The sequence below is a fragment of the Danio rerio genome, chromosome 2, assembly GCF_049306965.1.
Source record: "Danio rerio strain Tuebingen ecotype United States chromosome 2, GRCz12tu, whole genome shotgun sequence".
Taxonomy (NCBI): domain Eukaryota; kingdom Metazoa; phylum Chordata; class Actinopteri; order Cypriniformes; family Danionidae; genus Danio; species Danio rerio.
Genome location: NC_133177.1, coordinates 16,150,001 through 16,172,500, shown reverse-complemented (window position 1 = coordinate 16,172,500; position 22,500 = coordinate 16,150,001). Strand labels below are relative to the sequence as shown.

The 22,500-nt window shown below is 37.2% G+C and overlaps 2 protein-coding genes across 2 annotated transcripts in view; one reads left to right on the top strand and one right to left on the bottom strand.

Moving 5' to 3' along the window:
• The window catches only part of ebna1bp2 (EBNA1 binding protein 2), a 23,665-nt gene extending 5,459 nt beyond the window's left edge, over nt 1-18,206 (bottom strand). Inside the window, 7 exon segments of the mRNA NM_001003840.1 lie at nt 2,268-2,355; nt 2,441-2,516; nt 2,593-2,682; nt 4,456-4,579; nt 13,480-13,655; nt 17,759-17,842; nt 18,071-18,206. Coding sequence (NP_001003840.1) covers nt 2,268-2,355; nt 2,441-2,516; nt 2,593-2,682; nt 4,456-4,579; nt 13,480-13,655; nt 17,759-17,842; nt 18,071-18,145 — 713 coding nt within the window. The 5' untranslated portion in view covers nt 18,146-18,206.
• Nucleotides 18,207-20,616: 2,410 nt separating this feature from the next.
• Nucleotides 20,617-22,500, top strand: part of leprot (leptin receptor overlapping transcript) — a 15,616-nt gene continuing 13,732 nt past the window's right edge. Inside the window, 3 exon segments of the mRNA NM_001017787.1 lie at nt 20,617-20,672; nt 21,169-21,244; nt 21,329-21,512. Of these exon segments, the coding sequence (NP_001017787.1) occupies nt 20,657-20,672; nt 21,169-21,244; nt 21,329-21,512 (276 nt within the window). The 5' untranslated portion in view covers nt 20,617-20,656.

Here is a 22,500-nt window from a genome sequence, read left to right as displayed (position 1 = left end):
TGCTTTTTCATTGGGTTTTTCCATTAGCATAGTCATTAGCATATTCATACGGGGGAGGAGGCAGGGAGGGGTTTTGTGCTCGTGCATGTTGCGCTCAGTTTAACGTTCATTCAGATGTACAAAAGAATATGCGTGAGATTCGACGTACGCAGTGTTTCATACATCTGAATTTTTTTCTGTGCGTACGCAATGTTTTAGTAAGATTTCCACGCAAGTCTTCGTACATGAGGCCCCTGGTCACTTCAGTGAAATAGAGATAGTTATAGTTGGCAGGATGGCTCTGCTCTGGGCAAAAAACTCCAAGAGCCAGTCCATGCAGACATGAAAGGACAAAGGAGGGAAGAGCAGCAGCAAATCAACCCCCCATACAAGCACAAGTGCAAGCGCTTTCACGTTCTCCAGAGCTCGCGATACTGTGTGTAGTTTTTTTGTAATTGGTAACATTGGAGACTGTAAGGGTCTGCATATGTTCATATTAGCGCTGTCAAAATTAACGCGTTAACGCATGCGATTAATTTTAAATAATTAACGTGTTAAAAAAATTTTTATGCAATTAATGCAGTTCAGGTCTTTTTTACTTCCTGTTGTGGTGGACGTGTGTTCAACATGCAATAAATGTGGATAAGACCAAGGAAGCACTTTTTGAAGGCAAGTTCCAGTATAAAACAATTAGTTACATCACAAGTTATCCAGAGTTTCATGCAATTTCGGGTGTTTCATTTTTAACTTTCGACATCTGTTGTAAGTTGATACCGCATGGCGAACGGAAAGAAAATCCTTCGCATTTCGTGACTCGGTGTTCCTTTAAGGTAAGGTTCCTTTTAAGGCTACACGGTAGAATTTTAATAAGAGTATTATCTTAATCATATTAAAATCGGAGTATTGGTGTCTTGTGTAAATGTACTCAGAACGTCTGGTGAAGTCGCGAGCTGTCAAAGACAGGGCATTACTCTGCCTTTCAGCATGCGCCCTCCAAGTTTAGCGTGTTTCCTCATTAAACGCAACGAAAGCGTATGCTTCGCGTTGTTGTGTCAGAATCCTTGTGAAATACAGTAATACTTTAGGACGCTTAGTTTAGGACGCTTAACAAATTTGATGAACGTGATCTGCGTGTTGAATCTGAGGGGAGTCGCTCCAGTATGGAAGGCCGTTGGGGCCAAAACGTCTGCAGCGCGTTGTGTGTGTCTGTCTGTGTGTGTGTGTCTGTGTCAGGGGTGGAGTGAGTGACGTATCTGAGTAGGGGCGAGAGGGATATAGAATGTATTTAACGACCGGTTTGCAAGAAATTATTATTCATTTGCAGGCATTTAGGAGTCTCTGTGCACTTGCGGGATACTCCTAGTCTTAGCAACTGGATGAATGTAAAGGAGGATTAAGCTAAATTATTTCTACTCTATAATTAATGTTCTCAACTCACAGCAATAAAACTTTACAATGAGTGCAACAGTTTGTATTCTATAGTTTATTATTATGATTTTTCATTTTCAATATCTGCAATTCCTGTATTTTGGCATTTTTTTGCTGTCCACTTAGAATCCAACATTGAAATCAATGTTTTCTTTATTGGCATTGATTGTTTTGAAATTTAAATGTCATTAACATGCCTGTGTTTTAATTTCTGTAATGAATATGGCTGTCAAGCCAGGATCTTGATGGTTTATTATGGGTATGTTGTTTACATGAAGAAATCTGTGTTACAAGTTAAACAAAAATTTTATTAAACAATAATATTTTGAATTTAAATATTTTTTGTCTTGCGTTTACATTAATTTTACATTTAAATAGGCAAAATTACAAGTTTCAGTATTTTAAATGTGATTGATCACGATTAATTTTTTTAAAAAGGTGCGATTAATTAGTTAATTTTTTTAATCGATTGACAGCACTAGTTCATATATGTTGCATTTATTTTATATAATTGCAGACGCTACAGTAGGCTATTTCAGATTGATCTGCAGTTATAATCAAATCATGTTCATAGAACGATTAGTAATAAACATTTATACTCAAGTATTTGTGTATAAAGTATATATTTAGTAAGAAGTGCTTCTCATTTGAAATGTGAATGACCCATACAGTTTTACTTTGACATTACCTCAAGCAAGAAGGACACCGACCTAAACTTTCTTTTGTACATCACGCCCACCAAAAGGGTACCATTGGTAATGCAAGCCTGATAAAGGTGACCCGTACGAGTCATAGACTTGTGACATATCAAAACCTGATTAAGTATTGAAAAATATAGTAAATATATTGATATTGCTTACTTTTTCTTGTTTATTTGCTTCTTTGTGGAAGATCCTTTCTGTCCTTGATTTTGGTCTCCTTCCAGGAAGTCTAGTTTATCTGTCATTCCTGCAGGGCACAGACAGAGTAGATTATTATGGAGTAAAGAATATAAAACTCTATTACAAAGATTTTTTGAGTGATTCAACTATACCTTTCTGATATTTCTTTACAGCAGACAGCATTGCTTTCTTTTGTTTTTGCCTGTTCTGAATCACCTCAGTTTGAACCTGTAGAGCCGCATATTTAAATACATGATTTAATGAATTTAATATTTGAAGAGTATTAAGTTATTTTAAAACTGACCTTTTTGCCATATTTCCTCTGTTCTCTTAGCCTTTTGGCTTTTTCAGATTTCTCCATCACCTCTTGCTTGAGAAGAAGCTTTTTCCTAATCTGTTAAAACCAAATAAGAGAAAATTTAGGGACAAATCTTATAAAATAATATGACAAAAACACCTTTTGAATATCAATATTAATGTCCCAGATTGCAATAGACCCTTTTTCTCATGACAACACGCTGTGACCAGTTTGACTCCACACAGTGCATCTTTACTTCTACCTACACTGAACTACCCATAAAGAACTCACCCAGTCAGTGGTATACTTGATACAGATACAGTGACTACGGCTGTTTTCAGTTTAAAAAAAACTAAATTTACAGATCAGCCAGATGTGGCAAACAGGTTCAAATGCGTACACACACACACACACACACACACACACACATATATATATACATATACATATATATGAAAAAATGTGTCGTGGTAGTGATTCCATTTATTCAATTTTATACAGTAATCATGGAGAGTCAGGGCAAAAAAAATTGTTTCCCAGCGTGGAAATATGCTCATCATTTTAGTTTACTTGAGAAAATTATTTAAATTTTTTGTCAAATGCAAGCGTCTTTCTGGCTTAAAAGTTATATCCACTACGAAAAACTGCAACTTTTTCAAAGCACCTTCGAAAGTTATATGCCTCAACAAAGCTAGAAGCTAACTCTGCTAGTTTTTAACTGGACAGTTACCCAGGACCAGATGAACAAAGCCATGTTGTTGTATGTTGTTGAAAACATGGAGCCTGTCTCTACTCTGGAGTCACTCATTTTCAGGCAACTTGTTAGCATGATACCATGTCCAGGCGACACAGCAAATGGGACAAAAAACTTCTTCCAACTACTTAAATAAGAAATGTTCAATTATGGAAAGTGAGCTAAAGACAACATTTGATACGCTAAACAAAACATTTGTTCTGTCTTCAAGAAAAGCTTCCTTGGCATGACAGCTCACTGAATAAACACCACTATACTAAAAAAGGGTGGTTCAAGGGTAGACACGTATGACATTATTTCTGAAATCAATCACATTCATTCATTGTATGGGCCAGCAATGAAAGTTACAGCTACAGTTACTAACAACTTCGTTAAAGCCTTCCAAATGAATCAGTCAGTATCGCTCTCTGATGAAGAGGTTTCCTTCACAGATATCGCAGACACCTCCACAGAAGAAGGAATTGGTTTTACCACCACACCAGAGGTGTGACAAGATGCCTGTGAATGACAACATCAGGCTCAAGCTCCTGGAATGTGTAGGACTGCTTCTGGTTTAAGTAGGCTAAGGATACCTTCAGCACTGCGGAAACTGAGGTAATGACCTACTTGAAAACAGTCAAAACAGGGATGGGGAATCTAAATCAATTTCCCACAATAAAGGCAATTACTGCAGCTATTCCAACCATTGCAGCAGTTAAGAGTTTTCAGCCTGATATTCAATCCAAACTGTTGACCAAAAGTTTGAGAGACTTCTTTCCATGCAGTATAACCACTGGTTTAAAGACTAAAGCTCAACTCAAACATTCATTTAGGTCCTTGCCAGCCAGCAATTTTTGTTTTTTCTAATAAATAAGAACACATTTGTTATCTGTGCAGCAAAACTACTTATTATTTCAGCAGACAGTGATACATTTCTGTTACAATTACTATTTAAAATGTATAGTGTTACATTACTCAGAAAAAAGCTGAGATATTTCCTTAATCGACCAAGTAATCAAGTTAACTAACTAGTAACTTTTTTTCAGTATTTACCACAACACTGGTGATTATTGACTCTGCTGCCATTATAGTTTGTCAAGTTGCCAGTCACCAAATTATTATGCTCATTTTCTTACCTTCTGCATGTGCTGATCAGTCTTGGCCATCTCTGCAAAGTAATCGTCAGGTCTCTTAGTAGGGATCTTAAACTTTTGCAACTTTGGTAACGCTGCTAAAACTGTTGCTTGGGCCTGCCGGTAGCTGAAACAAATTCACATTTAATGCAGTGCATCTAGAAAGAATTTGCAGCAACTATTTCACAATTTTATTTCATGTAACAGCATTATTCCAAAATGACTGAAATCATTAATTCCACAAAATTCAACAAACAATACCCCACAATGACAATGTGAAAAGAACTAGTTTGCACTCTTTGCATGGTGCAGACACAATGCTCAATTGGTACTAATGGGCCCAAATTGTGGCCCAAAAAATATGCCCCACACCACCAGCCTGAACCTTTGATACAAGGCAGGATGGATCCATGCTTTTATGTTGCTTATGCCAAATTCTGACCCTACCATCCGAATGTTGCAGCAGAAATCAAGACTCATCAGACCAGGCATCATTTTTCCAGTCTTCTATTGTCCAATTCTGGTGAGCCTTTGCAAATTGTAGCCTTAGTTTCCTGTTCTTAGCTGACAGGATTGGTACCCAGTTTGGTCTTCTGCAACTGTAGCCCATCTGCTTCAAGGTTTGACGTGTTGTGCATTCAGAGATGTGCTGCATCCCAATTCGGACACTTATACTACGCCGTAAAAGTATGTATTTTTTTGAGAAGGAAAAATATATACTTTGAGTGTGTAACGAGTCTTTCATGCAGAGAAATCTCCTCAGGTCTTTGGATAATTATCATTCAGATGTTAATGTCCAAAGACGTTTTTATAGAAGTTCAGTATTGCTGTTGCAGATGAATTGTAACATAGAAAACACAAATAAAAAGTTTTTCTTTTTTTAAATTGACTATTTTGTGTCTGGCACATTAAACATTGCATTTTAAAATACTGATTTATTTTAACAATCGAACATATTAATAACAGAACATAACAACACAGCATCTTCACGCACCTGCAGTGCTTCCAACAGCATAGAAAACCAGAAGAAACTAAAGAAAATTAATTAAAATAAAAAGCCCTGCCCTGCTTTTTGTAACCAGTTTTGTTGTTTAAATATGATATTGCATTTATTTGCATACATGCTTTTTAAGCTTTAAAATGAAAGCTAAAGCCTATTTGTTGTGTTTATGATGCAGATCCAGAAGGCTATCAGCATAGACGCTGGTGAAATGTGATTTAGCGTGTTTATGTTGTGATGTGTCTACAACATTTATTAGATTTGCTAGGAATATTTCTGAATTAACCTGTTACAAATGCACCCTTTCGGTTAACGGGTAATCGATTATTTTGAGCATCCTTAGCCCAAAACGCAATGTATTGTGGGCAATATTAGCAGTTAAAGTAGGAGGCAGAGTTTTTACCGGAAACAGTAAACCATTCGGGAACCTTCAGTATACACATTTCAACACACTACGATTTGGGATATACTAATTCTATTTTCAAATGCTATTTAGGACAGAAAGTATGTGAATTAAGATGCAGCAAAACTTTTCTGCATACCTTGCTTGTGACAGGTGGTTATTTGAGTTACTGTTGCCTTTCTATCAGCTCGAACCAGTCAAGGTTTTGCGCCCACAGAACTCACACTAACTGGATATGTTCTCTTTTTTGGACCATTCTCTATGAACGCTAGAGATGGATGTAAGTAAAAATCCCAGGAGATCTGCAGTTTTTGAAATACTCAGACCAGCCTGTCTGGCACCAATAACCAAGCCATGTTTAAAGTCACTTAAATCGTTGTTGCCCCCCATTCTGATGCTTGGTTTGAACTGCGGCAGATCGTCTTGACCATGAGTTGCTACCATGTGATTCACGGATTAGAAATTTGCATTAATGAGCAGTTGGGCATGTGTACTGTGGAAATATAAATTTCTATCATCTAATTCCAAATGAACAATAATCTACGTATAACTGAAAAGTTATATTATCTGGTTTTTAATTATATTATTTCATTGACATGCCAGCTAGGAGGGTGATTTAACCTTTGCCTTGCTGACTACAGGCTAAGCCAAAGTGATGCAATTATCAGTTTCACAGCATGGGGTGTCTATTGTTTTACTCTTTTCAATCAAATGGTCAGGAGGTTTTGTCTCCAGAACATGATAAGATCAGGCCGGAAAAAGCAGTTTACCATGCTGACTCCAACCCTTAATTTGCATGCTTTGTTTAGCTAAATCCCCTCCTCCTAAGAACACAATATAGACATGAAATTCAGACTAATTCAGACTTGTGTGAGACTTGTGTAAGACTTGTGAAAGAACTTGCAGACTGCGGACCTCTAGTAGGCTCTTGCAGACACATGGAAATCTAAAAGACGCTGTATGACTGCAGATTAACCAACACGTCTCAATAAAGGAATTCTGCTTGTTTCGAGTCTCCTGGACTGGGTTCTTCTCTTTTTTTCACTCTTTTTTTTTTTTACAACAACTTGGTGCCGTGACGCGGATAGAGACTGAAATCATCAAATTCTCAACAATTTGCTACAAAAGACTGAAATCTACCTGAAATTCAACTTGAACCATCAAGATCAAGGAAACTTCTTCAGACGGAATCTTCAGCTCAACGGCAATTTGAAGTCACTCAGCGGACGTCACAAATTCTCAACTATTTGCTGACTGCAACCCTGATGAACATTGAAGCTACCTGAATACAAAGATCAGATCACTCCAGACTGAATCTTTTCAGCTCAACCTCGATTTGGTGAGTTTCACTCTATCAAAAGAACCATACAGACCAGTCTATACACATGGTTATTCTCTGCTCCATCAGAGAAAAGTTAACAAACAGCTGCAGGGTTTGTTTAACAAAAAGTTATTCTCTATTTCATTAGAGAAGTAACAGTTTATCCTCTGTTCAGACAGAGAAGTAAAGCCTTACGTGCTATTTTCTTTTAAAAAGTTATCCTCTCTTCAGAGAAGTTAAGCCTTATGCGCTATTTTCTTTTCTTTTATTTCGTTTTCCCTCTGTTCAACCAGAGAAGTTTAAGTTTAGCTATACAAGCTAATTGATGTTATCTCTTGTTCAGGCAGGAAGTTTTAGCAACATGTGCTAATATTGTTACCCTCTGTTTCGCCAGAGAAGAAATTACTACACTTTCATCTGAAAAGTTTTAGTATTTTTACTTTGTGATAATAAGCTCACAAAATGTTCAGACAGAATACAAGACTGATCACTACAACTGAAAAAGGTGGTTTAACATCTCCTTTATTGTCAGATCAGGATTTTAAATCGCTGCCAAGACAGCACATGGACTCAATAACAGAGTCAGTCAGGCTAAATTTGACAAAGAAATTTAGCATTGACCCAGATAATGTTTGGACATTAGATGAATGCAAGAAAGTGCTTGATGCATGCATTCGCAAAAACAATGTAAAAGGCATTATCTGCTGTTACAGAGAATTCAATTTATCTCGAGCTAAACAACAAGCTTAAGCTAAATCAGAATTAGAAAAACAGATCCAAGAGCTTCATGCTGAGATAACCTCATTAACAAAACAACTGAACCTAAAGAAATCAAAAACTGACATTAAAGAGGTTAGTCAGCCTGATAATAAACATCCTGACTTACAAATTGTCTCTGAAACAGACATTTCCATCCAGTCAGATAGCGATTTACCTATAGGCTCAGTAGAGGTTTGTGGTGCCAGAAGATCTAAGAGAACTGAGAGTTCACACAACAACACTTCTGTTGTTCAAATTCAAACAGTTTCCAGAACACTAGGACCTAAAGAAATAGACAGACTGTCTCAAAGCTTACCATCAGCACGCACAAATTTTTCAGAGTTTAGCAGAGCACTAATCAGCAAAATGCGTCTTTATGACATGACATTAACAGAAGTCACCCAGCTAATGTCTCAAATTCTCACTGAATCTGAATTCAACAGTTTTGAGCATACTGTGACCTCTAAATTACAACATGCCAGTAAGGATGATTTGAGAGAGGGTGTTTTGAAAGCTCTAAAGAACATTATTGGCCCAAAGATTGACTGGTCAAAAGTGACTTGTTGTGTGCAAAGGAAAGATGAATCTGTGAATGAATTCACTGAGAGATTTTGTCAATCCGCCATAACTTACAGTGGATTATCTGATAATTCGGACAGTGTGCTAAATGATAAGGGACCCCTAGTCCGCATCTGGTCAGATGGCCTTGCAACTGAATACAGACAAGCTTTGCCATTTCTTAACATCACCTGGTCTTCCACCACTCTCAGAAATAATCTGAACAGTTTAGCTTTGCGGGAAAGAGACTCGTACATCAAAGACAGAGTCAGATTTGAAGCAGCCGCCACTAAGGTCAACACAGAAAAGACATCAAATCACAAATGTCTTAGGAAAAATATCTGTTGTCATTACTGTGGTAAAAAAGGACATTGGATGAGGGAGTGTAGAAAGGATAAAAAGAACTTTAAAGAGATGAACAGGGTAAATCAACTTCTGAACAGTTTGCTAAATGCCCTCAACATACCCCTCCCCTCATCACTAAATCCATTGAGCTGTCCAAAAAGATGCTAACCATTTTTGGCTGTGAGTGCTTAATGTCCCAGTTCATTTAGAATTAAGATGAAAGACTCTTTGTAAAAAGACACAAAGGAAACTTCTTCCTTTGTATTAGGGAACTCTGCTTAAGTCCACTTACAGCCTTGAATGTGTTTTAACACATATTTTCAATCACTACCCATTCAATGTTATGATGTCTGATAGGACTGATATTTATTGAATGATAGTTTGTGTCTCACATTTTAAAAGTTTGCCCACCACACTCAGGGACAGAACAGGACACACAAACCAGTGAGGAGCCCAGGGCAGAACTGAAAGCAACAGGCTTCAGGGGCCGCACCCTGTGGTGAAGACTCCCTTTTTCCCCATTTATCCTCACCTCACTGTTTTATAGGTGTCATAACTTTAAGATTAGGAGACAGAAAATACACAACACTATACGATCACCAACTTAACACAACCACTATACGATCACCTGAATAACCAGACACATGAACTGTATGATCATACAAGTCTATGCATGAATACTGCTGGTCTGCTGTTTCCTTGTTTTCTTGTGTGCAGGTAAACACAAACACTGCATCTTCTCAGAAACACTCTGAACCAGAGCATCACTACGGAGATCCATGAATGATAGGAAGTCATCAGATCAACTCTGTGCTGGAGAAGAACCACAAGAAACACACCTCACAAAAGACTGAACACTATTCACAAGCCATGGACTTTCAGAAGATCTACAGTTTAACTACATGATTTTTGTGTCATCATGTAGGATTTATGACATTACAACTGATTGTCATAAACGTGTGAACAGTTTTAGAAATCTACACTTACATCTACGTAGATATTGAAATGACACAGAATAAGTTAAATGTGCCTGTAACTTTTCAAGTTACATGACTAGAAGATGGGGCTTCTGTTATCAAACAGAAGCCATTGAATGGTTTTAGGAAAGCTTACAAATTTATATTTTTTTTGTGAGAGTTTTTAAATAACTCTCAAAGGGGGAACTGTGGAAATATAAATTTCTATCATCTAATTCCAAATGAACAATAATCTACGTATAACTGAAAAGTTATATTATCTGGTTTTTAATTATATTATTTCATTGACATGCCAGCTAGGAGGGTGATTTAACCTTTGCCTTGCTGACTACAGGCTAAGCCAAAGTGATGCAATTATCAGTTTCACAGCATGGGGTGTCTATTGTTTTACTCTTTTCAATCAAATGGTCAGGAGGTTTTGTCTCCAGAACATGATAAGATCAGGCCGGAAAAAGCAGTTTACCATGCTGACTCCAACCCTTAACTTGCATGCTTTGTTTAGCCAAATCCCCTCCTCCTAAGAACACAATATAGACATGAAATTCAGACTAATTCAGACTTGTGTGAGACTTGTGTTAGACTTGTGAAAGAACTTGCAGACTGCGGACCTCTAGTAGGCTCTTGCAGACACATGGAAATCTAAAAGACGCTGTATGACTGCAGATTAACCAACACGTCTCAATAAAGGAATTCTGCTTTTTTCTAGTCTCCTGGACTGGGTTCTCTTTTCTTTTTACTCATTCATTTATTTTTTTTACAACAGTACCTAATAAAGTCGTCTGTGAGTGTACACAAACATGTGTGTATGCACTCACTGGCCACTTTATTAGGTCATATATATATATATATATATATATATATATATATACACACACACACACACACACACACACACACACACACACACACACACACACACACACACACACACACACTAGGCTTGGGCGGTATTACGGTATTATGGTATACTGCGGGATCTAAAAATAGCAACGGTGTCAGTTTCAATACCGTTATACCGTCATAAAATATTAAATATCCTTTATTTAATGCCTACAAAAACGTATGTGTGGTTGTCATCACGGGCCAGTGTGGAGGAGAGAGGGAGAGGGAGGGGGAGAGAGGTGACGTAACGAGTCGCGCTCCAAAGTGTCCTGCAGTTTGGCAGTATTTTGACTGAACAGAAGGGAGACGTGGTTAATATGAACGAGGTCTGCATTAGAGCTGAAGATCTTTGCCCGAACCCGGCGAGACCCGAAAAAATCCAAATCCCTGCATTAAAATCCATCCCTGCAAAGGTGAAACAAATTATGACGAAGTAGTAAAAAAAAGCTAATTTTGACGGCGGTCAAGTCAGTCACTAGTTCAGAAGAAACAGTCATTCCAGCCCTAAACCGCAAGCTGACAGGTAAAAAGACGAGGCCACTCGCTACAGTGAAACTGCTGTCATGGAAAATTAAATGGATGTTCCTGACTGGTAGAAGATGAACAAACAATCCTACCCAAAACTTCCAAAATCAGCCAGATCAGAACTCTGCATCTCGGCCTGTAGCCGCAAGAAAGGGTGTTCAGTGCTGCTGGACGCACCATGAGTGCAAGACTGCGCTAAAGCCAGTGGATTTAATAATGTTCCTCCACAAACACACGTAGCCTAATCTTGGTGAGTATAGGGTTTTTAAATTATAAATAAATATTAATTAAACCATACAATCATAATGTAGACAGAGTATACAGGCTAATGGTGGCATTATTATTTTAATATTCAGCTTCACCGCCGCCTTAATGCCAGATTGTGAAGAGAAGTGGAGAAACAAATCTTGCAGAGCCTTTATCTTAATTTTGTTATTGCCAAAATACCCGTCATCATTTAGTTTATTTTAATTTGATTTGTTAGGCAATATTTCTTTTCATTGGTGTGTTGGCCAATTTAAAGGCTAAGTGTATGTACACAGGCCTATTTAGAGTGCTGAGATGTTACGATACTACAGAGGACTTATTTTATTTCTTTGTTCCAACTTCCAAGTGGCTTATAGTATACGTTTGTTACGAATAAATTGTTAAAACATATAAATGACTCATTCTTGAAAAAATGCATTAGAGCTGTGTGCATGAGCACATTTGAATAATGTCGGGCTGTAAACGGGTTCTGGCTTTATAAAGCTGTCAATCAAAATGTACCTGTCGGACTCGGGACCTATCGGGTATAATTTTAATGGCCCAATTACAGCTCTCTGCATTCCTGTTGCTGTTCCGCGGGAGCCGGCCAGGTTTCTTACGGTGTGGGAGTAAATTTCTGAATAAATCACGGGAGGTGTAAGAGAGAGAGATGCTGTGTGTCGCTTGGCGCTCTCTCTCTTTCTGACCGCTAGCCTAAGTTCACAGAAGGCATTCAGTTTCTGAATGGTTTAGGCTCAAGCCAACAGTTTGGTGATGCTGTCTGAGCCTTACGTCATAATTTTTTATTATTACGCCGGTAAAACCGGATACCAGGGTAAAATGTGGAGGCGTTTTGACAGTATCAAAATTTGGATACCGCCCAAGCCTAACACACACACACACACACACACACACACACACACACACACACACACACACACACACACACACACACACACACACACACACACACACACACACACACACACACACACACACACACACACACACACACACACACACACACACACACACACACACACACACGACTGATGTTTTTGCTCTCTAAACACAATAATGACTGATGTCTAAAGTTAAAAATATCTTGAAAATGTTTTTAAAACAACAACTTACATTAAGCCGTTTAAATGATCACATTAATCATTTGACTTTCTGCTAAGAGGAGGCAGCTTTGTTCACCTGTTTAGAAGAGGAGCACCAACAGCAAAAATGCATGCAACAGGCTGCATGTGTAATAGAAAGGACTCAAAATTAAACAACTGTTTATGGGCGTACTCAGACTATGCTATCCGAATAGTGCCCGGGCCCGTTTCCCAGATCGTTTGAGAAGTGCAAGTGCTCTAAATCGGGCTCAGGTACGGTTCACTTGGCCGGCCCTGGCCCGGTTGGAAGAGGTGTGCAAGAGTGCGGTTCACTTGAGCACGAAACTGAAGGCAAAACCATTCTTTTAAGAGACTGTTTGATATGGATTTATTAATCATTCTTACTGTTTAATGAAGGCAAACTGTCGTAGATTATTAAAGACGCAAACCCCTCACTGCACCACAGCTGCACCTTCAGCAAACCTCCTACAACCTGTACATAGCGAGTATGCCCAAAACGTTGTCAGAGAAGCACTGAATTGTGCGTTTAAGCAGAGGTCACTCAACAGTTATTATTAAGTTTGTTGCACCAAAAATAGTGGGCTTGGCTAAAAACAGCTAACATCACTGTTGATGGGTAATGTACATGTGAGAGAATTTGTGAGTTGTAGTCTGAGCTTTAACCGGGTCAGTTGCACAAATGTGATTCAATATTTACTATTGGTCTCAGTAAGTAGAGCCCTGCAGGGTAAAACTGGTTTCTTGGAAAAAAATAAAAATAAACATGCAATCACTATGATCATTTTGTCAATTTTACATTTTCACAGATTCACATACCACTGTAAGGTATAACATGGAAAAGTAAACAATTTAAGCCACAAGTTTATTATATATAATGTTTTACTTACAAGTACATCTCTCTCTGAAAGTCATCTTCTGCATTTATTTCTTTACTGCCTTCAGGTTGTTGTGCTCGGCCCTCTGCTTTTGCAATGATGTTAACAGCAGGGGGATTGGTGAGGTCCAGTCTTTCAATCCATGGCAGGTTTTTCTTGAACTCAGCTAGGCATTTATTCAAACCCTCCTGAATGGAATATAAATAATAAATTAATAAAATAATAAATAAAATAATATAAATATTTGACATGCCAAAGGGCTAAAAATCAAAACCTGTCTAAAAAGTGAAAGGTATTTAGTTGCAAAAATTGGCAAATCAGTGGAGGGAAACGAACACTAAATTGGCATTATTGTCCTTGAGCAACACGCAGCAAGGTCTCATTACTCAACGATTTACCATTTTTAAATCAGTTCAGACGTCCATTTATAAAGACATTAAGTCATTTTTAATAAATCATCCATCTCAACAAATTTATTTAAAGGGCTCTTATTTTACCCCATTTACAACACGCAATATTTTTTTTTATAAATACAAAAGAAATCAGGAACATTCAAAATAAGGCTGTCAAAAAAAAAATTTTCTTTGATGCACCACGATGCAGATGCAAACAATTTGGTATCGGTTTAGTAATAATCATAAATGTTTATTATGTACTGATGTATTATGTACTGCACGTTTTGCCCTCTATAAGCTACAATAACAAACGCCTGACATCGCTAACATCCGTATCCTTCAAAGCTGTTTAGAATTAAACATTTAGAGATGGTGTGACACAACGCTTACTTCTTTGTACCTTCAATGCACCTCTTGGTGCTTCTTAAAGGGCCATGAAACCCCCTCGTTTCAGCAGGGTGTTTTCACACCTCTACTTTGGGAAAAAGTCAGAAAAGTGGGCGTGTCCAGCTCTGTTTAGGGAGTCTATTTGGGCATGCGCGAGTTTTAGAGTCAAAATACACACACATACACACAGGAGAAAGTGATGGTGTTTAACCTACATGGACATCTGTAGTCTAATTATTTTCCAAATTATTAAATGTTGGACTTTAACTGCAGAGATATTTGATTCGAGGATCTGCTCTAAGCGTGTATTTTTCATGCAATGTTTGATACCGCATGGCGAATGAGAGAAAAAAACCCTCAGCATTTCCCGGAAACTTAGATGCACACGGCAGGTATCGTCATAAAGCCGTGTGTGTTATTCCGGTCACTAAATGCGGTGAAAATCCTACACAAGGTTAAAGTTTGGTTGTGGTGCTAACATGTTTACACTCGGTGCAATAGTTTGTTTGATACGAACAAACTGAATAAACAAAGAGCACTAGTCGCTCACTTACCCAATCTGTACAGACAGGACAATCACCAGCACATAGAGCCGCGTCTTTATTAAGAGGAGACTACAAGCAAATCCGGATCTCAGCGTTTGCAGATGAGAACAGCTCTCAGGTAAACAATAATCCTCCTTAGACACGTAAGTAATTGTTGTCGAGCGTCGCGTACGCTGTTAATCCATTGCGTGAGTCTGAGCTCTCACAGAGAGAAAATGAAAACGAAACTTAACTGCAGCAAACTATAAAAGCAACACTTCACGCTTGTTTTGCCAACACAACGTGGCGTCTCTGCCGTCTAAACACTGTGACAGTAATGAATGTTAATAAAGTTGCACAATAGAGCGCGCTGATTGGTTTGAACCAAGCCTTACTCATGCATTAATGCAACACACTGTAAGACGTAATAAGACACACTCTGGCACAGGCGTCCAGTCTGCACGCTGGAATACAACGCTATTATGTCATGACCGTGATGCAGCTTTAAAAATTCGTTTCAAACTGGAAGTACGAAGTTGCTTGAAATAACGCAAAAACAACCAATTTACACTTTTTAGTGAAATATAGGTGTCCTAATAGTGTTTTTAGCAGTGTGGGACACATATACGACTGCCAACCGCTCAAAAAATTGTTTTGGTGTTTCGTGACCCTTTAAGGGCATCACACAGTGGATGCGCCGCTCAGAGCCGCAGCATGTCGCGCACATGACAGTTGATAGTATCACACACCAGACATGCACATTCGCATGTTACTTAAAATGACACTATTCAGTTGGCTCTTTGTGGCTCGGCAGATATATGAACAGTCATGAGTCGGGCCTGGGTGCCGTGGACAGTCACTGACTTGCGAATTCTAAAATGAATGGCACTACGTGTCGCTTCTGGTGTGTGACCTGCTTTATGTTCTTGTCGCAGCATCCATGGCACCGGAATTAGGCACCGAAGTTTATATGCTGATTCGGTCTAGTGCAAATGGCACCAGGTTTCAGTACCCAACCCTAATTAATATACAATACATTAGGCTAATTAATACATTAAGACATTGAAGTCATGTAGGAAAACAAAAGACAACCAAATGTTCCCCCTGTTGGCAAATGTAACCAAAAAGTATCTTTAGCCTGTAACATTGTTGTGTTTTTTCCCATTAAAGTTCTGTGTTAAGTGTTTTTTTTTTTTTTGTAGTTTCCTTGTCGTCCATTCAAACAATTGATGCCGAAATGGCAATTCCAGCAAAACTGAAAGTGTAATACGCACACATTTATAAGCTATTTAAAAGCAGAAAAAAAAAGAGAAGACCCCCACCCCTACGGTGATACTGGTATTAACAGTGTTGTCAGAAAATTTCCTCATCTTCACAACCCTACTGATTAGTAAAGCGACATTTAGTCTATTTGTGAAGTTCATAAAAATGTAATGGTTTAATTATTATTATACTGTTTCAAACAGTTAAAGTTATTTAATATTTAACTACATTATTATAGGGTGTATTTTGTTGTTTTATCAACAAAAGTTAAACAATAAACATGGACGTTTGTACGGATATTTTAACATAGTTTTTTGGTCTTTGTTATTTCTTTTTTTTTTTTTACATAAAATGTAACTTAACTTAGGCTACTTGGGTACATATAGAGGTGTAATTTGTTGGTTGTACGTTAGGGACATTTTTGACAGGGAATATTGTCCTCACCACAATAAAAATAAACAAACAAACAACCAAATAAATAAAGCACCTTGCAGAAAGGATACAATAAAGGAAAAGGATGCTCTTAATCATTCTTCATTATCTGACTCATACAATAAACCTATATTACGCCGACAAGAACAAGCTCTAAAACGTAGCGTCTAAAGCGATGAGTTCTAAATCTGTTATTAATATTATTTATTAATATTAAAGATCATAAACACAAACTGTGTTGCAGGGCTGCTCGATTTTGGGAAAAATCATTATCATGATTATTTTGATTATTATTGTAATCATGATTATTTAAAACGATTATCAGCTAAAGCCGAATCGTAACCTAACCATGAAACCAGCATAGGTTCATACCCCTAATTCAAAAACTGCCTCAACCAAATTATCTTAAATGTATTGTTCATAGAAGAAAAGTTGAAAATATTCAGACCCCATGACCAAAATTTTCCAAAGAAAAAAATCAAAAAACATCCGATCAACCTCAGCACAAAAGGATTTATTCACATACATACAGCGAGAGAGCAAAACTTTACTGAAAATACTAATCAAAACTTTATTTACCTCGAATATTATAATCTTTACAACTATTGACACCCAAACAAAGAGACAGAAAAGGACTTTATGGAAAACAGCTCACATTAGTCAAAATTTAAAGTTAAGCCAGAAGCTTTTAAAACACTTTAATAGAATTAATGGCTTAAGAGATCTGCGACTCTTCCTTCAGAAAGTGAGTGGTGTCGTGTTTTAGTTGGTTTATAAGAAAATGATTATCTGATCTAAATAATAGCTTGTAAACTACTATTCAACAAATGAGGAAAAAGTTTGGTTGCTTTTACAAAAGGCAAAGAGAAACTCAAACCAACTTCTGTAAATATTATAGGGGACTTTAAGATTAATGGAGCAGGTAACATTTTTTTACAAGTGCGAATGGAGTTAAGAAAATATATCAAAGTTGAAGTTGTGCAACTACTGTAAATTAAATGCGCTCAAGAGCATCAAAAGCTTTATAAAAGCAAAAAATAAATAAATAAACACACACACACACACACACACACACACACAAATGAATAAAGCTTTACACAACAAATTCTACATAATCTAACAAACCGAAGAACCTTGCTTATTTCTATTTTCCCCTATGCAAAACACTTTAATACAACAACAATAAAAACAATATTTAAAGGCATATGTGCCTTTTTACACATGCCTTTCAGTATAAATGTTAAACGTATTATTAACTAAACCGTGTAAAAGCAGCTCTAATCAACTTACCACATTGTTGATGGTCTTCTTTTGCTCATCCTGAGGGATATTCAATCCAGGTTTGAGCAAACCCTTAGCGAAAGCTTCTTGCAGCTGAACAGAGAGCATTAAGTTATTAGACATGTCTATTAAAATCTGAAAACGTTTCTTAATTATTTTGACTAACATTCTAACAGTCTAATGTTTTCTAAAATGATATTGTTAAAGAAAACGTCCAAATATAAAAACAACTTTGCCTCAATGCGTTGGCATGTCCAAGTAATATAAATACTATTCTACCATGCCCGAAATAAACACGTGTGAAGCGGAACATATTCTTACCTCGTCGTCAGATAATTCATCGTCGTCTTCGTCGAAATGCAACCCCAACTGAGGATCCTCGTCTATTTCTATCATAGTCAAAGAATATACAATGAAAATACAAACGTACGTACGGCCACAAAATACTTCACATGTGGAAAGCACACTACAAGTGTTTGTAAATCAAAGTCCTGACGGAAACACAGACTAACAACAAACGGTTCCGCAGCTGCAGCTGCTTCTGCTACTTCTTCGTCTTCTTCTTTCAGCTGGTATCCATAAAATGCATTACTACCATCTGCTGTTTTTACTTAAGCTTCGTTCTTATTTATTATATTCGTCTTTCCAGTCTAGTTCACTATGGACGCTTAAAATTTGCACAAACAATCTGAATTTGAACTTTATTTCTTTTTATTTTTTGAACTTTTACACTTTATTTCATTTGAATTATTCATACATTCATTTATTTTCCTTCGACTTAGTCCCTTTTTGCATCAGGGGTCACCACAGTCAGGCCCGGATTAAGAACTCAGGGGCCCCTGGGCACATTGTCTTGTAAGGCCCCCTAACTGGCCATATATATATATATATATATATATATATATATATATATATATATATATATATATATATATATATATATATATATTTTTTTTTTTTTTTTTTTAAGGTTATTTTAATGTATTGCTTTTACAAACTTATATAGCATATTATTTCCATGGCATATAACGCACAATGCTTCTCCAATCCAGTTCTATGAATCTGAGTCTTTCATAATACAAACACTGATTTACTGTCTCTCTCCTCCTCTCCCTGTATTTTCTCTACTCTTCTCGTGATGAAGACTTGATTATAAACCTAAAAGTATCCGAAATCACACGCACTATACCTCTTCTCTCCCGTCTCTCTCCTCTTCTGGGCCTTTCTCTCTCTCTCTCCCTCTCTCTCTCCTTTTCTGTCTGTCTCTCACACGATGAATCCAGTCCGCGCTGCGCTGCCGTTAGCCTCCTCCGCCTGGTTAATGCTATCTCATCATTTAAAGTTACCATAACGTCTTCTTCTGTACCCTCATTCTCCTGATCATGGGTCTGTTTAAATATGGTGTGTATGGAAAATGCCTCAATAAAGATGCCTCCTCTCCTCTTTCTCTCGCGTTTGCTAAATCCACTTGTCCTCTCATTTTTGATCTATGACAGATATAACGTTACACTACAGTCCGCTCAGTTTAGTGCGGGTTATTACAAAACTGACGTTTCCGCGCTTGACCAATTACAGCATTCTGTTTAGTTAAAGAAAAAAATGCAGTTTAAATATAATAATAATATTAATGTGTGATCGCGATTTTTTTGCTCAGAGGAAATACAGTTGTCTGAGCAATATAGTTTTTGCAGAGAGGGAGGCGCGACAGGCGCTTATAATAAGGCTAAACATTATTAAATACCCACGAGACACTTGTGACTTTATATCACGTTTGCATTGTTTTTAAAAAAATGTTTCCTTCCTGTTAAAAATAAATACATTTCCAATCTGATATGTAATGGGGAGAAAAAAAAGTAGCACGAGTTCAGCTGATGGTGGATTCGAACCGATGTTATGATTAATCGCGTCAAAAGATGATGCGGGGCGCCTTACAAGGTGCGCCACTGAGACTGTTTATACCAGCAGCTCTATACTCATCTTGTCTCTATCAATCAGGCATCGATGGCCGTAATCCCTGAATAGCTTATTCCAACTAGATGCGCTATTTGCATTTAGCCAAAAAAAGACACTCCAAAATTGTCTTTTTTTTTCTCCCCCCTCGCAGGGGCCCCTAGTGCGCACGGGCCCCTGGGCCTGTGCCCATAAGGCCCATTGGTTAATCCGGCCCTGACCACAGTGGAATGAACCGCCAACTTATCCAGCAACTTTTTTCATGAGGCTTATGCCCTTCTAGCTGCAACCCACTACTGAGAAACACTCTCATTCACATACATACACAGCTAATTTAGTTTATTCAACTCACCTGAACCGCATGTCTTTGGGGTCAACTGGAGCACACGAAGAAAACCAGAATATGCCAACTCCAAACATGCCAACAAAATGTATATATATATATATATATATATATATATATATATATATATATATATATATATATATATATAAAATATATCTTATGGCAATATAGACACATAGAAATCCATAAAGTTTGGGAGGAAAAAAGTAATTTGACAATATTAGGTGCAAATGCAGTGTTTATAATCAGCAGGACGTAAAATTTGTTATTATGAAAAAGTATTTTTAAAAGAATGTTACTCTTTATTAATTATGTTTTGTAATATGTAACAAGAACATTTTTGAGCCTCATGCAGCTCATCAAATTATGTTACAGACACATAATAAATGGTAGTCATAGAATGACTACTACCAAATGATGTTATTATTATTATTATTATTATTATTGTCGTGGTAGTTGTGGTTTGTTGTTGTTTTTCGAGCGCTTCATTTTAATATTTACCTTGTGGTTTTTGTCGTGCTGCCCCTTTAAGAGTTTGTCGGTAGTTTGAGGAAATAGGAAGTCAGTCTACATTTACCACAAAGACGAAAAACTAAAGGCATTTGTACGTGATGGCAGGAATAAAAGGTAAGGTTAAAGTGCACTACTTGTTCTTAGCAGTTCAACTTTTGATAGTAATAAATGAAACGACACTGATTCTTGCATCATTTTTTACTTTTACGATTAAACATTGAAGTCGTGTAAACTTAGGTGATACTTAATAAGTACTGGTTGTTTCGTGCCACTTTACATCAACGTTAAAATGTAGTTGAACATAGTTCAGACCGATTAAATTCTATTGTTTCAATATGGTGCGTTACAAGCTATCCTTTATTAAGTTATGTGTGTCTACAAAAGAGACATCAGCCTCTTCCCTCCACTAATTCAGTAATTAACTAAAAAACAAACAAACAAAAAAGATCTTATTACTGGGAAAAAAGTCACACAAATAATAAATATTTACGTTATAGTTTTTATTTAACTACGTCACCTCTGCAGTAGTGAGCTGTGGCTGCAAGAGGGCAGCAACACATCAGATTTTAGTGGAAACGCCTAATTCATTCTTTCTTCTCTTTTTATTTAGCTCTTGTTTCGTTATCCTTTAGTGGTGCACTTGGACTGACATTTCTCCTTTTGGGATGTGCACTGGAACAGTTTGGGTATGTCTGTTATTTGCAAACTTTATTTTTTGTTGTCTGATGTCAAATTCAAGAGAACCTTTGTGTGCTTCTATCTATCTACAGACAGTATTGGCCCATGTTTGTTCTGATATTCTACATCTTATCACCTATACCAAATCTAATAGCCAGGCGGCATGCGGATGACACTGAGTCAAGCAATGCATGCCGGGAACTTGCATACTTTTTAACCACAGGTATCGTGGTGTCAGCTTATGGTCTCCCTGTTGTGCTGGCTCGAAAAGCTGTGGTAAGTAGGAGTTTATGTCCCTCTTTAAATAAATTTTGGTTACTGTAAACTACTTGCATGGCTGATGATATAGTTTTCTTGGTTAATCAGTAAAATTAGTAACACCTTAAGGTCTCATTTGCTAACATTTGTTGATAAATTATTCATTCATGGGGTACATGCCTCGCCGTTAATAAATTATTATATATTAAATTATGTTAATTATATATTAAACTGACATACAACAGCTTTGGTGGCATAAGACTTTTTCATATCTATCTATCTATCTATCTATCTATCTATCTATCTATCTATCTATCTATCTATCTATCTATCTATCTATCTATCTATCTATCTATCTATCTATCTATCATCTTGTGCTGCTGGCATATATATATATATATATATATATATATATATATATATATATATATATATATATATATATATATATATATATATATATATATATATATATATATATATATATATATATAGTTGCCTTGAACCGGGCCAAAGCACGCTTGTCCCCCTCCTGTCTCCCCTGACGGCCCGCACTCACATGACATTCAGAGCACTCACACTTCTCTGGGCACGGTTCGGATAGCATAGTGTGAGTAGGCCCTTAGGCCCCGTTTACACTAATACGTCTTAGTATTAAAATGACGTTTAAAAAACTAAAATGATCCACATCCACACTGTTTTACCTAGCTTTTCTGAACAGCCCTCCGTCCACTGAAAACGCACATCACGTGATCAGACACAGCCACACACACTGTCATGCGCTTCTCTGAGCTCCAGAGAGCAGTGCACGTCAGACAGTTATCAAGAATGTACCGCTGGATCGCGTCTCCAGGGCCGGCCCAAGCCTTCAGGGGGCCCTAAGCAGGATTGTATTTGGGGCCCCTTTGGTGCAAACAATATGACAAATTATCATCAATCCTTGATAATTCACACACTATAAATTTAAAACACACATTATCGATTTTATTCGCTGTAGCTGTGTTGC